At 47.7% G+C, this 17,398-nt stretch overlaps 1 protein-coding gene across 2 annotated transcripts in view; it reads right to left on the bottom strand.

The window, feature by feature from the left end:
* AGAP2 (ArfGAP with GTPase domain, ankyrin repeat and PH domain 2) overlaps positions 1 to 12,721 on the bottom strand; it is a 119,296-nt gene extending 106,575 nt beyond the window's left edge. The window contains exon 1 of one of the 2 annotated variants that reach the window (XM_028721515.2): positions 12,302 to 12,721. In XM_028721515.2, coding sequence (XP_028577348.2) covers positions 12,302 to 12,461 — 160 coding nt within the window. In that variant the 5' untranslated portion in view covers positions 12,462 to 12,721. The remainder of the gene's footprint in view (positions 1 to 12,301) is intronic. The other variant, XM_028721517.2, reaches the window with a different exon arrangement.
* Positions 12,722 to 17,398: the final 4,677 nt, after the last annotated feature.

Raw genomic sequence — 17,398 nt, 5'->3', positions numbered from 1 at the left:
TACCACTTTAAATTGTTGTGTGCTGGGTGCTGTCAGGAGACCCTTTTCCCCTCAAAGAGCTACAATTTTTCAGAGTCGTTTAACTAACAATTCCTCTTCCCAGAGAACTCTGGGAATTGTAGCTCCCCGAGGGGAATATGTGTCTAAACCACAGAGCCTAGGGCTTGCCGATCAGAAAGTCAGTGGTTCGAGTCCCCACGACAGGGTGAGCTCCTGTTGCTCGGTCCCAGCTCCTGCCAACCTAGCAGTTCAAAAGCACGAAGTGCAAGTAGATAAATAGGCACCGCTCTGGCGGGAAAGTAAACGGCGTTTCCGTGCGCTGCTCTGGTTCGCCAGAAGCGGCTTAGTCATGCTGACCACATGACCTGGAAGCTGTACATTGGCTCCCTCGGCCAGTAAAACGAGATGAGTGCTGCAACCCCAGAGTTGTTCTTGACTGGACCTAACGGCCTGGGTTCCCTTTACCTTACCACCTGCACCAAACTGCAGCTCCCATAATTTTGGGGGGAAAGCCATGGCATCATAGGGCATCAAATAGATGGTATGAATGTGGTCTAAGTTAAATCTTTGAAAATGTTTCTGAATATGATTTCCAGGTTCCTTTAAAAATATATTCCTTGTTTACTAGATACCTGCGCTCATTCACGTTTTTTCTTTTTGCATAGGATCCATTTCCATCTTCCATATACTACGCAACAGGCCATCACACAGTGGCAAATATTTTGTGAATATTTATCTTACTCAGTAAAATCTGCATACCACTTCATTGTCAAAACGTCTGAACACTTTACATAAAACACACGTTACAATTATCTATAAAAGTCAGAAATTAAAAACACGTTGACATTAAAAAATAACAATTCAAATACGAATAAAACCAGTAGTTAAAAATTTACACGTTCAAAAAGAAGAAAAAAATTACCTATTAAAATGCAGGTCAGTTGTACATATTACAGTAGGATTGCCTAAACAGAAACATGCATTTATTTATGAAATTACTATCCCACGCTTCCTCCCAAGAGAGAACAGGGTGCCAGAAACAATATACTGTGAAGGTGTCTGCCTCATATCAATAAGCAGGGAGTTCCAGGGTGTCGCCACACTGAAAGATCGGTTCCATACAAGTACAGAACAGACCTTGTGTAGCACTAGCAAAAGCACCAGTTCTGCAGATCTAAGGTGGTCTTCCCATCTATGGATTTACGTTGCCACGTGTCTCTGGGTATATTAGCATCCATCTGCTGGGAGAAACTATTCTTCTGCCTGTGGCACTTGCCTGGGGAGAACACAGAAGAGCGCCTTGCTGCTGCCAACAGCAGGAGGGAGCTCTCTGCTGTCAGGGCTGTTCATCCCCATTGTGAAGCTAACCCCAATGGACTGGATATCAAGGCAAAGGGGTTCCCCCCGCTGCTCCCTTTAGGAAGGGGCGTTCCTTTTAGGCAGCCAGCTGCCTGCTGCTACTGCTCAATAGATCCATTTCAAGCTGCTGAGGATCAGCCGATGTCTCCGAGTCCCCACCAAGATGGGAAGTGACAAGAGAGGCAAGCGCTTTTCACTTACTGTTTCAGGCTCTGGTGCGCACAAACATTGCAAGGGATGGGCACGCACACTAGGGTATCCTTCTTTTGCCTCCCCCGTTCCGTTCCGAAGACCCCCTACTGAAGCCAAGTGGATGGTATGATTTCTTCATCTCAAGTATTGTCAAAGAGAGCAGATGGGGCTCATCCTGGGAAGGGAGTCCATCTAGGGGGAATGAGAGCTGATCTTAAACGCCCACTGCCTTGCGGCCATACTCACTCTTGAGAAAAGCTTTGGGAGAAACCCCCAGGGAACAATCCATACCTGTTGCCTTGAAGGACATATTTGGGAAAAGAAAAGGCTAAGGAGTAAACCCTACAGAAATGTGGAGTCTCTAAGACGGTTGGGTGGTGCCTTATAGAATCATAGAACTTTAGAGTTGGAAGGGACCCTGAGGGTCATCCATTCCAACCCCTTGCAATGCAGGAATCTTTTGCCCAAAGTGAGCCTCGAACTCACAACCCTGAGATTAAGAGTCTCCTGCTGTACCAACTGAGCTATCCCAGAAGTTTCATACCAGGGCTGGGGAGCCTGCGCTGTTGTAGCATCTGCTGGGTGCATTTCTCAACTTGCACATGATGTTGGCAGCAACATCAGAAAGTGTGTGAGAGTCCGGAGGCCGTTGAAAAGTCTAGCCTTTGCTTTCCAAGGCCTGTCTGCATGGAAGCAGTCCCCACCAACAGTTCTCCAAGGCTGTGCACACATTACAGTTTGCTCTGGCTCCCGTGCTGTCTTACCACTGGTGTTTGAAGCTGTGCACACTGATGCGAGCCATCATCCCTATCAATCCTGCAACTTCTTGAGAAACGCTGCTGTTTGATGCATTACCCCTCAAACCAGCTTCCACTCGATTTGAAAACGTGCAATTCACATTCCCTTTGCTGTTTAAGCTGAGGTGTGTATGTTTGAGACAGCCACTGTGCATGCTCAGACAACAGCTTTGTGAAAAGGAGTTGTGGGGTGTTGCAGATGTGGGGAACGGGGGGGGGGGGAACCAACAGGAAATGTGCATTAGGTGAAGGCATCCCTGCCCCCTTTCTGGTGTGTATGCAAATATGACTTGAAACACACAGGTGCAGAGGGAATGGCCTTGCTGAGTTTTAAACTGCTAATGTGTGCATTAAACACCTTTTAATTCTCCCTATGCAAAAGCCTTTGACTGTGTCGACCACAGCAAACTATGGCAAGTTCTTAAAGAAATGGGAGTGCCTGATCACCTCATCTGTCTCCTGAGAAATCTCTATGTGGGACAAGAAGCTACAGTTAGAACTGGATATGGAACAACTGATTGGTTCAAAATTGGGAAAGGAGTACGACAAGGCTGTATATTGTCCCCCTGCTTATTTAACTTATATGCAGAATTCATCATGCGAAAGGCTGGGCTGGATGAATCCCAAGCCGGAATTAAGATCGCCGGAAGAAATATCAACAACCTCAGATATGCAGATGACACTACCTTGATGGCAGAAAGTGAGGAGGAATTAAAGAACCTTTTAATGAGGGTGAAAGAGGAGAGCGCAAAATATGGTCTGAAGCTCAACATCAAAAAAACGAAGATCATGGCCACTGGTCCCATCACCTCCTGGCAAATAGAAGGGGAAGAAATGGAGGCAGTGAGAGATTTTATTTTCTTGGGCTCCATGATCACTGCAGATGGTGACAGCAGTCACGAAATTAAAAGACGCCTGCTCCTTGGGAGAAAGGCGATGGCAAATCTAGACAACATCTTAAAAAGTAGAGACATCACCTTACCAACAAAGGTCCGTATAGTTAAAGCCATGGTTTTCCCAGTAGTGATGTATGGAAGTGAGAGCTGGACCATAAAGAAGGCTGATCGCCGAAGAATTGATGCTTTTGAATTATGGTGCTGGAGGAGACTCTTGAGAGTCCCATGGACTGCAAGAAGATCGAACGCATCCATTCTTAAGGAAATCAGACCTGAGTGCTCACTGGAAGGACAGATCGTGAAGTTGAGGCTCCAATACTTTGGCCACCTCATGAGAAGAGAAGACTCCCTGGAAAAGACCCTGATGTTGGGAAAGATTGAGGGCACAAGGAGAAGGGGACGACAGAGGATGAGATGGTTGGACAGTGTTCTCGAAGCTACAAACATGAGCCTGACCAAACTGTGGGAGGCGGTGGCAGACAGGAGTGCCTGGCGTGCTCTGGTCCATGGGGTCACGAAGAGTCGGACACGACTAAACGACTAAACAACAACAAATTCTCCCTTGTGCTTTTAGACAACGGCTGCTGTGCAATAAGTCTTCTTAGGCCTTGGCTGATTCATGTCTTCCCTGTTCCCTCACAGCCTAGTGCTGCCCTCATGAGGCAAGTCACACGCAGGCCTTGCGATCGGGAGGAAAATACAAGGCTGAATTATCATGGGTTTGCTTATCATAACCTTCTCTTATCTCTATCTAAATTATTTTCCCTCCCATTCCTCCCATCAAATTCCCCCTCGCCCTGATAGATTTTTCACATAGATCTCTGCTGGTACGGGAAGCACCCTAAAATACTTGGTGGCGGGACGTTGCGCGTGCGTGTTGAGGAAATGAAATCATTTTCTACAATTAATGAATTAACAAGTTGACATACGTTATGCCCCTTGCCAGCAGAGGCTGAGCTTTATGCTAGGGTTGCCATATTCTGAAGAGCAAAAAAGAGGAAACTTTTCTAGGTGGGCCTTACTGTAGCCTTATGAGGCTTTGCCCTCGGGTGGGAAAAATATTGCGCCTGGCAAAGGGAAGTGGGAGTCAACAGACACTCAAGGAATAGTTTTGGAGAAAAGGCTTTTTATTTCTACCATCCATGAACTGGTAGAAGGAGCAAGTGTGATAGTTCACAAAAGCATGCACGAAGTTCACAGTCATGTGCACAAGCATATACAGTGGTGCCCCGCAAGACGAATGGCTCGCAAGACGGAAAACCCGCTAGACGAAAGGGTTTTCCGTTTTTGAGTTGCTTTGCAAGACGATTTTCCCTATGGGCTTGCTTTGCAAGACGAAAACGTCTTGCAAGTCTTGCGATTTTTTTTCGCTCCCCCCCCCCTTTTTCTAAGCCGCTAAGCTGCTAATAGCCGCTAAGCCGCTAAACCGCTAATAGCGCTAATCCGCTAATAGGGTTGCTTCGCAAGACGAAAAAAACGCTAGACGAAGAGAATCGCGGAACGGATTCTTTTCGTCTTGCGAGGCACCACTGTATACCCCTTTCTAGTTCCCTCCCCCTTTTCTCCTCCTTCTTCCAGAGTCCTGCCCCATGAGTTCCTCTGAGCATGAACAGAAAGCTGTCTTGGGACTGTTGGGACTCTTGGCACCCTTCCCAGGAAAGGGGAGTGAGAGTGGTTCAGCATGTCCAAGCATGTCCAAGAAGGTGCAACTAGATGGAGATAAGATTCATTTCTCAGGCCTGCTATGCACAGAGCCTATTCATAAGCCTTTGAAAGTAATATTTTGCCTTTTGCCACAGCATCTTGTGAGAAAAGCAGGAAAGCTGTAGCTGTGGATTTTAGGAGAGAGAAAGGGAATTTTGGGCAGTTTTGAGGCCTGCTGTGATTATTGAAGCCTGGGGTGATTTCACAGACAGGATTTGGGTATCCTGTCCCTTCATTACGTTTGCTGTCTTCGGCCTCCTGCTCACGAGACGCTGCGTCTCCAGGCGATGCGAGGCTGAGCAGCCCTGGAAAGGCCGAACCAGGCCTGGTGGCCTGGTTATTACACAAGGGCTAGGCTGCACAAGGCCTCACCACCACGAGGCCGAGAGCGGCCCTGGTATGAATGGTGTACAAACAATAAAAAATAAAACCCAGGGCATTTTGCAACATTTTAAAAACCCACCCTGAATGGTGATTTTAGCTTTGAAAAAGAGGACATGCATAGCTGTCAACGTTTCCCGTTTTTTTAAGGGGAATTCCCTTATTCCGAATAGGATTCCTCGCAATAAAAGGGAAAAGTTGACAGCTATGAGGACATGTCTGGGAAAATCCGGATGTATGGCCACCCTATGCTGTGCACTTCAGACCAGACCTTCCAAAACAAAACACAAGTCAGCACCCTGGGGCTGCCACCCAGCCCAGCCAGGCTGATTACTGAGGCAGCTGCATTTTACTGCCGATCTACAGGGGCTGTTTGGTTTATTTATTACATTAAGGCGGCCATCCTAAACCCACTTGCCATGGGGTAAGCCCCACTGAATTCCATGGGGCTTATTTATTCTGAGTCCATTTCTCCTCCATCTCTGGCTTCATGGCTGAGAGAGCATGTGAAACCAAGTCGTCTCCATCCTTGTCCAACACCCTTAAAGACACCCTGTGGTTGGAATCTAACCACTACACCATCCTGGCTCACAAGGTTACCCATTCACATAAATGGTGCTTGCCTAAAAGGCCCAGCAGAGACTTTCCCTGCTTCTGAGATACCCACATGGTGACCTTCCCTTGTGTGAGTCAGCCCAGTTTACTTGGAACGTCACTTTTAGGAACTGCTGATAAGCCGGTATTTCCACGTGTGTATATTAAAGGAGCACAGACTTGTCTATGGACGCTCCATAATTCACATGAGACACCCTGCTACACACACTTAAGGGGGAATCAGAAACAACTTTTACACTTTGGAGAGGGATTTTATATAGTACAGGGCCTCCTTTACAGTGGCACCAGAGATTTGGAGCTCCCCCCGCAATGTTGGGGTGGGGTAAGTACATTCTTTCCCCTCAATGCTAGTCTTCCAACAGCAAGGAAATACTGTTTTCATTCAGAAGGCATTTGGGGCATCAATATTCCACACACACACACACACACAATTGCAGACCTGTGTTTCGTTATTTTTACAGCTTCTTGTCTATTACAGCTGTTTATTAATTTTGTTGTAATGTGTTTCAGTACAAGATGGTGCCCTGGATTTTTAAAAAATTAATAAGCAAAATAATATATCTTTATCACATTGCAGATTCTTAAACACAAATATTGATCCACCAAGGGCCCAAGAATGATGCACCAGAGCAGAATAGAGCCTGTTTGGGAGCATTTATGTATATGGCCAGTTCACCACTGCTACACAAAGTGACTATTATTGTAACCACGATAAAGGACTGTGTTCCAAGTGCAAATGCCATAGCCACCACATCTCTTTGCTATAAAAATAGGGGACAATTGTTGAACCTGGGTATTACTATGAGGGATTAAAAAAAGACAAGGCGCAACAAAGGCTCTTCAGATACAGTGCTTTGTTAGAAGTTTAATTTCTGCATGTAGCATAAAGCAAACCTTGCTAAGAATCTTGCTCCCTCCTCCCATCTGAATCTGGCATGCTTTATTGCCGAAACCCTATAAATACCAAGTGCAGAAATACAATGGCCGTTTGGAATTACAATTGCCGTTCTGGCTACTGTTACATCTTGTGGGATAAACTACCTAGCATCACTTCCATCTTGGAATTTCACCACCTATCCCCTTCCATTTCCCTTCATGAGCTATCACACATGCGCCTCCCTCCCTCCCTTCATTCATTCCTTCTCCCTAAACAATGTTCTCAGCTCATCAAAGAAGCTAAATAAGCTTGGCAAGAGCTGAGCTGCTAGACCAAAGTAGAGTTTCTTGCAGGACCTCAGTTCCTGAAGTTCATAAGAACCTAAGAGCCTACTGGATGGTCCATCCAGTCCAGCATCCTATTCTCACAATGGTAACAGTGCTGGTAACAGCGGCAACTAGTTTGGGGCCAGCGGCCTACCTGCTTCATGTGCAAGGCACTAAACCTCTCATCAAAATATCGTTTCAGCAAATTTGATTACTGCTGTTCGTGCACATCCCCTGTGTCTCTTTCTCTTTCTCTGCCTCCCAACCCCAGTGCCTAGAACAGAGATGGGTAACCTAATTCCCCCAGATAATAATAATAATAATAATAATAATAATAATAATAATAAATTTTATTTATACCCCACCCTCCCCAGCCAAGGCCGGGCTCAGGGCGGCTTACAAGCAATAATAAAAACAAGTTGAATGATTACAACTTAAAAACAAAATTAAAATACAGGAGTAAAATACTGAAACATTAAAATATTAAAATGTAGCCTCATCGCAGGAGGAGAAGGAAAAGAAAAAAGAAAGAGAGGGAGGGAGAGAATCAAATTGGCTCCAAGCCAAAGGCCAGGCAGAACAACTCTGTCTTACAGGCCCTGCGGAAAGAGATCAGATCCTGCAGGGCCCTGGCCTCATGAGGCAGAGCATTCCACCAGGCCGGGGCCAGTGTTGAAAAGGCCCTGGCTCTGGTTGAGGCTAATCTAACTTCCTTAGGGCCCGGGACCACTAGGGTGTTGCTATTTATGGACCTTAAGGTCCTCCGTGGGGCATACCGGGAGAGGCAGTCCCGTAGGGACGAGGGTCCTAGGCCGTGAAGGGCTTTAAAGGTCAAAAGCAGCACCTTAAATCTGACCCTGTACTCCACCGGGAGCCAGTGCAGCTTGAAAAGCACTGGGTGAATATGCTCCCATGGCAGAGACCCCGTGAGGAGCCTCACTGCAGCATTCTGCACCCGCTGGAGTTTCTGGGACAGCTTCAAGGGCAGCCCCGCATAGAGCGAATTACAATAGTCAAGCCTGGAGGTGACCGTCAGCTCCATCAGCCCCAGTCAGCATGGCAAATGGTCAAGAGACAACTTCCCCCATAAATTGTCAGTCCCTTGCCTGAAACTACATGGTTCACATGGGTGTAAAGACAGGATATCAGTAAATGGGAGGAGTCTAAAAAAAATCTTCATTGCATTCTCCTACCCAGCCTTCTGAATGTGACTCTGTGTGTTTCTGCTTTGAATTTCTGCAGTCAGGAGAAAATGTGCAGGAAATTGCAAAACCTACATGCATAACCACATACCTCCTTGCATGAGATCTACTATCCAGAAAGCTTAGACTACATGAAGCAGTTTCTTCCAATACATGTAGCTCAGATACATTTTATCAGCACCGGGGGAAACGGTCTCTTCGTACAACCTTGCCTTTCCAGTACGGAATATTGCCTGCCTATTGTCATGTGTGTGAGAATCTTACCTGCCTCTAAGTTGCTGCAAATACATGCCTGGGAATCGGATCTTTGTGTGGGAAGCTACATATGGAATTTGTGGAATTTTCTGTAGAACTTTTGCAATGCTGTTGAAGGGGCTTGAGCCCAAAGGTAGCTTGGAGTCTACTGGTAGATTTCTGCATGGTTTGCAGTAGATCGACAAGCGACAAATCAGGCTGCCGAGTTAAAGAAAGCTGGCCAGGTGGGAACTTCCACGCTTGCTGATGTAGCTCGGGGCAGCTTCACTTCTTGAGAAAAGATGGCGAGCTCTGTTCAGCACTGTGGCACTGAAAATACATTTCCAGGCTCAGAATGTGCTCCGAGGCACCCTGTTCTTTTAGTTATAACATCAAGCACGGGCTTGCTGAGGCTGCTGGGAGATGCAGCTGAGCAAGGGAGGGCCAAAGTCTGCCCACACCTGCTCTTCGTCTTTTGCACCTGCCTCTCTTGAGTTCATCTTGGAATTCTAATTTTAAAAAAGTAGGTCTGGCAAGCCCAACATCTGCCCGCCCTGCAGTACACACTACGACTGTGCTGCCACCTTTCCTCCATTCCATTAAAAGCCAAGAAGGTGATTTGATATAGACATGCTGGAAAAGCAAAACACTGCCTTACAATCTTATTGCTAAGGTTTATTATCAGCATTTCACTTGTATTGTAAAGGGAAGAGCCACAGCAGAAAGTCCCAGATTCATTCACTAGCATCTCCGAGCACAGCTGGGAGAGTCCCTTGCCTGAAAATCCTGGAGAGCTGCTGCCAGTCAGGGCAAACAATACCAGGTTAGATAGACCTATAGGCTGATTCAGCATAAGGCAGTTTCCTATGTTCCTAATGCATTTTAATATATTAAGTTAGACATTTTAAAAAGTTATTATATACCTCGCAAGACCTGATGTGAAAGGCACTATAAAAACGTTTTAATAAATAAAAATAATATCAACCATAATATCAGCCATGCAGATGACACCTCAGCACATGCAGAATGCAAAATGCCAGTGTTTACACATTCATGTGTGTGTGCAGTGACACACACATGCGCTAGAGACGGAACACATCCATTTCCAGGGCTGTCTTAAGCATATGCGGTGCCAGGGTGCAAAGATCCGCCCAGTGCCCCCCCCCCCCGGCGCCCAGGAGAGCAGAGCCGGCCAGCCGCTTCAGCGTCTCGCTGGCTCGGTTGCCCCCGAACTTGCGGCAGCAGAAGAGCCCGCTGCGGCGCTCCAACCAATGGGTGGGCTCTTCCCCGGACTCAACTCTTGGGTCCTGGACTCTTGGCCTGGTGCCCCTGAGAGCCCAGCGCCTGGGTGCCCTGCACCCCTAACGCCTATGGGTAGGACGGCCCTGTCCATTCCTCACTCAGCTCTCTTAGCTTCTAAATATCCTTCAGTCGAATGCTGAAGACTGACAGCTATAGCAAGCCACACCGATGAAACAACAGGAACCATAAAGAAGACTGACCCTACTAAATGAAATTCGGAAACGACAAAAAGAAAAAATGGGAACCATTCTCAAAAGATGCTGAAGGGAGTGAGGCTTTTTATTAATGTCCAGTGCATTTTGGCCCTAAAAGGACTTCCTCTGGACAAGAGTTAATAAACTATGCTTAAAACATACTTCTTTAAAAAATAATGCTTTTATATATTTTAAGCATGGTTTATTCATTGTTGTTCAGTTGTCTTGTTTTATTTTAGTAGAAAAGCCCCCCAAAGCCCCCCACTTTGGAGCCGTAGCCATAGCAAACCGAGTCCCTTGTGAGCATATAATCCTAATAGCTGATGGAGGCCCTTGACTGCAGGTGGCCATTGTTTCCTCATTACGTATATAATTTCTGCTCCAGTCTTATCCTAAACATTTGTCAGGCTGCTGCTGTGCAAATGTAGCATCACAGCAGCGCTGGTGTAACAAAGCTGGAAAAGTGACCAGCGCAAGGCCGTCAAAAATTTAAATACGAGCAGACTAATTTCCTTTAAATTGACGCTTTCAAATGCATTAACAAATTAAACACCTGTGCTTAACAGTTAGCCCAGTGCTGTGGCACTCATTGGCAGGTTGCTGATCCATTGAGTAGATGTACTTGTTACTCATCAATTAGGTACAATACTGCCTGCATGCTTTTCATACGGGTGCAGATTTGCAGCATGATCCTGATGACGTTTCGCATGCTTGAGCCCTATTGATTTCAGTGAGGTTTAATAGTGCTCATGCTTACCGTATTTTTCGCCCCATAGGGCCCACCTAGTTTTTTTTAATGGGGGGGGGGATAAAGAAAAAAAATTATTTCCCCCCCCCAGGCGCGGGGCTGGGGCAGGGGAAGTCCCCAGAACAGGCAGCTCTCCGCAAGCCGTGGGAGCCCGCTCTCCGCAACCCTTGGGAGACCGGTGCGCCGGTCTCCCAAGGGTTGCGGAGAGCTGCCCGAAGCCTGGGGAGTGCTGAACAGCGCACCCCAGGCTTCGGTATGCAGGCTGCTGTCCGCAAGCCTTGGGAGCCCGGCGGGAACTCCTGCGGGCTCCCAAGGCTTGCGGATAGCTTCCTGAAGCCTGGAGTGCGCACCGACCCCTCTCGCTCTCCAGGCTTCAGCGAAAGCCTGCATTCGCCCCATAGGACGCACACACATTTCCACTTCATTTTTGGAGGGGGAAAAGTGCGTCCTATAGGATGAAAAATACGGTAGCTTTTGGATATATTGTACCTCTCATGTGCCCCCTCCCCAGTTTTTTGTGATGGAAGCCACTGTGAAAAAGAAGGTGCAGACATTCTAGGAAGAGGCCTTATATGTATTAAATTCACCCATATGATTAGTCAACTAAAGTGGGGTTAGGGAATTTCCAGTCTGTGGTCTGAAAGTGGCCTTCCAAGCCTTGCTGTACAGCCTTTGACAATCTCCAAAGGCAACCCCCCACCCCTATAACTGCAGGCCACCCCCTTCACCAGCCCATCTCTGTGTCTTGCCAGATTGTCTTCTTGAGCTGTGAGGGTGCTTCTTGAATAGATGTGTCTATGGGCATAGAAACGTCCGGCTCTTGTGCAGCTGGAATTCCCCCAGAAGATGGCCCACGAGGGAAGGTAATTCTCAGGCTGAAAATGATCCCACGATCCTGAACTAAAAGTTCAGTCAGATTAGAAGCTTGCCCCCCTAACCCAGACTAGTTTGTGATGATGGCAAGGTACACCTGGCAAGGTAACCAGGTTGCCAGTGGGGGTGGGAGGTGATGGGAACAACCAGCTCTTGTACCTTTAGCATCTTCTTGGTGAAGCTTTGTGTCATGAATAGATAAGCACTGTCACCTGCTGATGTTGGTCATGTATACTGCTCTTAAAGGCAGAGGAGCAGGAGGCAGTAAACAACACCACTTGGCAACTTTACCTACAAGACATTTCTATCTGGATGTTTTAGAGCCCTTTCATTTCAAGAGTCATTTTGACTCTTTCGGGTTACCACTCCCTTCCTTCAAGACTTTCAGAGACTTTGAGGCTTTGTGGTATATGCAAATTGAGAGAGTTAAAGCAATTTAAAAGATTGACCCATTAACGGGCCCCAGGAGAAGTGCGGAGGGAGGGGGAGAAGAGTTCACTCCAACAGAAAGTGTTTTTAAATAAGGGGTCCGAGAGAAGAATGCTTCTAGCCTGCCCAGACAGTCCCTCCATCGCTCCCTTTGAAAGGCCCAGCCCTGTACCTCGCACGATGCTCAGGGAAGTCTTGATGTTGCTCTTCAGATGTGGGTCCCCGACCAGCTCCACCAGCCGGAAAAGTTTGTTGAGCTGCACTTTAACGCCCTCATATCTCTGTGCCTCCGTCCGGATGGCTGCAGATGTCAACTGCCTTTGCACATTCATGATGGACGTAAAAACACACACACAAAACCTCTTGACAGGGCGGGCAGAGGATCTCAGCCCATGGTACAGCTCCCAGCTCAGTGTCTTCTCTTGCCAGAAAACTTACGCATGCCTCATGCGCAGATAAAGCACCGACCTCTCTCAGACGTTGGCCTGTTTCTCTCTCTCTCCCTCTCTCTCTCTTTCTCTGTCAGTTGCACTTCCTGAGCAGAGCGTCACATTTCAGAGCCACTGCTTTCGGTCCCCCCATCTCTATCTGATTCTGACACCAGGCAAGGGCGTAGCACAACCAAAATACAGTGCAGCTACTTCTCAGCCCCGGCTGTGTGAAACATCCTCCAAGGATCTCAGGCAGAACTGGGTGCACCCAAAGCAGGCGGGACAGGATTGGCAGGTGTTTGGAGCTCCGGCTTTCCAAAAGGTGTAATTATGGCAATGCTTTTTTGTTTTGTTTTTTTTTCTTTCTGGCAGCTGCACCTAGATAAACAAAGGGCCATGTGAAGGCATTCGAGAGGCCAACAGGCATGCAGTTTGTCATCGCCGTCCATGCCTGCAGACACACCCATCCAACATTGACGCATCATTTTTCGTAAGTGTATGCTATATCATCCTAGCAAGGAGAAACCAGCACCAGGAGATGAAAGGCAGACTTGGGTCTTTAACGGGTGACCTCGCGAACGTAAGGCCATGAAAAGAGCCTTGCCAATGGCCACCTAGTCCAGCATCCTGCTCTCATACTGGCCAACCAAGCACAAGAGCCCTCTCCCCTCCTGTGTTTTCTTGAAATTGGTAGTCAGTAGCAAAAAAGGTGGCGCTGTGGGTTAAACCACAGAGCCTAGGACTTGCCGATCAGAAGGTCGGCGGTTCGAATCCCTGTGACGGGGTGAGCTCCTGTTGCTCGGTCCCTGCTCCTGCCAACCTAGCAGTTCGAAAGCACGTCAAAGTGCAAGTAGATAAATAGATACCACTCTGGCGGGAAGGTAAATGGTGTTTCCGTGTGCTGCTCTGGTTCGCCAGAAGTGGCTTAGTCATGCTGGCCACATAACCCGGAAGCTGTACGCCGGCTCCCTCGGCCAATAAAGCGAGATGAGCGCTGCAACCCCAGAGTTGGCCACGACTGGACCTAATGGTCAGGGGTCCCTTTACCTTTAGCAGATGGCCTCTGGCTGTGGAGTCAGAGCACAGCCATCACAGCTAGTGCTAACTGAGAGCCCTCTCTGCCATGAATGCATCTAATCCTCTTTTAAAGCCATCCAAGTTGGTGGCCATTACCTCCTCCTCTTGGGAGCAAGTTCCTGACTCTTCCACGAGTTCTAATGTTATGAGAGAGGGGGGGGGGAAACTAATCTCTGTCCACTTTCTCTATGTCCTGCATAATTTTATAAACTTCTATCATGTCACCTCTTATTCACCCAACTCTACAGGAGCCTTTTTTTGAAGTGAGGGGGGGGTGACCAGAACTGTATTCCAAATGTGGTCGCACCATAGATTTGTATGAACCCCAGCAAAATTTCAAGAAGCAAATGAAATTAGGGTGTGCCTATTTTGACCAGGATTGTAATCATACTGGGGTGTTGGGGACGGGGTAGTACCTCTGGTGAGGGACACATTGTGTTCCTTCTGGGGTAGTTTGTCCACCTTTGGTCCCTACCCTGCACTCAGCTCTCACCTGTGGCTCCTAGAAGCTGTCAGCATGAGACAGCAGCCACAGCCAAGGAATGGCTTCAACCAGCCAGCTAAACCAGGTGAGTGTAACCAATCGAGTCTCAAACCCTTGGTAAGTTAGGGACTTCCCCTGCATGCGAAGACAAGCTCCGAATGAGCAGACAAGACCAACAGTGGGTCCCAGGGTCAAGAAGATTATTTTTGCACATGCCGTAGAAAGAAGTCGGGGCAGATGGGGCTCTTCAACTTGGGAAGATAACCCATCTAGAAGGACAACTCTGATCCTAAACCTCCACGGCTTTGCAGAATATCTTCGGGAGAAGAAAAGACTAAGGAGTAAACCCTACACAAATATGGAGTGGAGTCCCTAGGATGCCTTGCATGCCTCCTTCCAGCAGCTCCTGCAGCCCAGCCGGTGCTTAACATATTGATCTGCTTTCCTTTGGGCCACATCAGACCTACATTGGCTCCCAGTATGTTTCCGAGCACAATTCAAAGAGCTGGTGCTGACCTTTAAGCCCCAAATGGCCTCATCCCAGTATATCTGAAGGAGCATCTCCACCTCCATCGTTCAGCTGAGGTCCAGCTCCGAAGGCCTTCTGGCTGTTTCCTCACTGCGAGAAGCCAAGTTACAGGGAACCAGGCAGAGGGCCTTCTCGGTAGTGGCACCCGCCCTGTGGAACGCCCTCCCACCAGATGTCAAGGAAATAAACAACTATCTGACTTTTAGAAGACATCTGAAGGCAGCCCTGTTTAGGGAAGCTTTTAATGCCTGGTGTTTTATCGTGTTTTTAGTATTCTGTTGGGAGCCGCCCAGAGTGGCTGGGGACACCCAGCCAGATGGGCAGGGTATAAATAATAAATTATTATTACTCCATATACACTGCCCAGGCTTATGCCAGAGGGAGGTCATTTCAGTGCTGCTAATGCAGTGGTTTGACTTCACCCCCGAGGTGCACTCCATTGTCTCTCGAAACAGACAGAGGTCTGCAACAACAATAATACAGAAACAAGCCTTCTGATAGGGTCTGGGGGGGGCAATAGGTGTCATCCTCTGGTCGGGAAAGGCCACAGCTCAGGGGAACAGCATTTGCTCTGCATCCAGGTTCAGGCAGAGCTGGAAAAGCCTCCCCATCTGAAATCCCAAAGAGCCAAGTGTAAATGCTGAGCTTGATGGACCAACAGCCTGGCTCAGCAGAAGGCAGCATCTGACATTCCAATAAAAATTATTAACTATTCTGCTGGAAGGGGATCGTAGTCTGTGGGCTCGTACCACACACCTGTTGCTGTACCAGGGCAGAGTCGCTGGATGAGGCATAAGACTTTGCAGAAGTAGGTCTCAGGGAGGGGTGCTTTTCTGCCTCCAACCTGTCTCCCTGTCATTAAGAAAAGAAATCAGGAGGGAATAGCTATCATTTTGAAGTTTTGCTTCAGGTGCGAAAGCACCTAGGCTCTCCTTAGCCTGAAGTCTGCTTTCAGTGCTTGGTTTCTGTAAGCAGTGCCCTCAGCTGGTACAGATGGAGGACTGCCCAGGATCCATGGGCAGCTGAAAGACTCACTGAGCTAAGTTTTGGAAGAGATGCCATAGTGATGTCAGTCCGAACTCACATTCCATTCTGCTGTTCCAGTGTTCCGGAGACCAGTGGTGAAGGCAGATTACAAGTTATGGAAACAAGCTACAGGGGCATTCAGGAGACAGCGCCAGGTCCCAAATCTTTCCACACATAACACTTTAAAAAAAAAGCACAGTGCCACTGAGAACACAGCCACCTACCATCTTAGCTTCCCCAGAGATCCAAATTTGCATCTCTACATATAAATCAGCATATGCAAATTTTCTGCAAGTCTGTCATGGGCCCTCTAAGTAGCAATGCCCCTGGGTGCATTCTTGGTGGGAAATCACCAAGGTTTGAAGAGAGGAGCCACTGGGGCAGGTGTGGAGGACCTGTGGCCTTCCAGATATGGAAGGATTACAATTCCCATCATGCAGTTCTGATCATTGGCCATGCTGGCTGGGGGGTGGTTGGAGTTATAGTTCAACAAATAACTGGAGGCCCACAGGCTCCAGTGTTTCTCAAACTTGGGTCTCCAGCTGATGTTGACCGCGACTGGCATCAGATCTAGCTAGCAGGACCAGTGGTCAGGGATGATGGGAGCTGTGGTCCTACAACAGCTGGGACCCAAGTTTGAGATAGAATGGGTTAGCCATTCCTGCACTGGAAGGATTTTGCCCAGAAACCTAGAACGTTCCCCACCCAGAAGAATGTTTTCTTGAACATGTCGCCAAGTGATTCTCTCACCACCGAGTAACCACAACTACGGTTGCCAGGCTGCAGCTCAGAGTTATGTGCTGTGCTTTTAAATTCACCATTGCAATGGGAGACAAGACAGCCACAGCTTCTCCTGCCCTTCACCTGCCCATTATTCCTCCCCTAGTCTTCTTGTGTGGCCTCTTGCCTAGCTGCATAACCAGAGTCCTGCTTGCTATAGCTCTGGGAGGAAGAATGCATGGGTGCTTGTCTCCAACCACACTGGGAAAGTCAGACGTACAACACAAATCTCCGAGTTACACCTTGGCAATCCTAAGCACATCCAGTCCCACACATACAGACACACACCCAGAGTTAGAGACTGGAGGCTTCCATGGCAGTTGTATTCACCTCTTAATTTAGAAATTTAGCCTTGCAAACCCACAGTCCCATGGAGAGCATGATTTGATGCTTGAGAGACTGGGGCAAGGCACCTGAGTGTCTCTTCCAGCCCTGCCACTGAACTTCAGGGCTCCTCAAGACAACCTGTTTATATGAAGCATTTGTCCTGATTTGTTTGCACAAAGCTTACATGGAGGCCAGACTACAACCTTTGGAAGACTGGGTCTGTTTCATTTGCAAGGCAGTTCTATGGCAATGAGCACTCATCCTGATTTGCTGCGGGGCGGTATTTACACGTCTTCCCATCAAACACTTGTTTATATCACACTTTTATGTGCATTCCCCCATCACTTTCCTAACCTATAATGCAGCAGGAATGGGTAGGAACAAAAACGCAATGGAAGAACGGTGGGAAGTATTACATTTTATGTTAATTTGTTAAAAATTGGTGAAACTTAATAAAGCATTAATTGAACAGAGAGAGAGAGAGATGTTATGCTAGAGTGACAGAGCACTTTCACTGCACAAACTTAAATTTCCAGTATGTGCTTGAACAGAATACCGACAGTCCAGAGGCACTCTCAGAAACCGCTAGAAAAGTTATTTTCTTTGTGGCCAGTA

Source organism: Podarcis muralis, chromosome 2, assembly GCF_964188315.1.
Source record: "Podarcis muralis chromosome 2, rPodMur119.hap1.1, whole genome shotgun sequence".
NCBI classification, from domain to species: domain Eukaryota; kingdom Metazoa; phylum Chordata; class Lepidosauria; order Squamata; family Lacertidae; genus Podarcis; species Podarcis muralis.
Note: the sequence above shows the minus strand (reverse complement) of the source record. Positions and strands in the feature narration are given on the sequence as shown.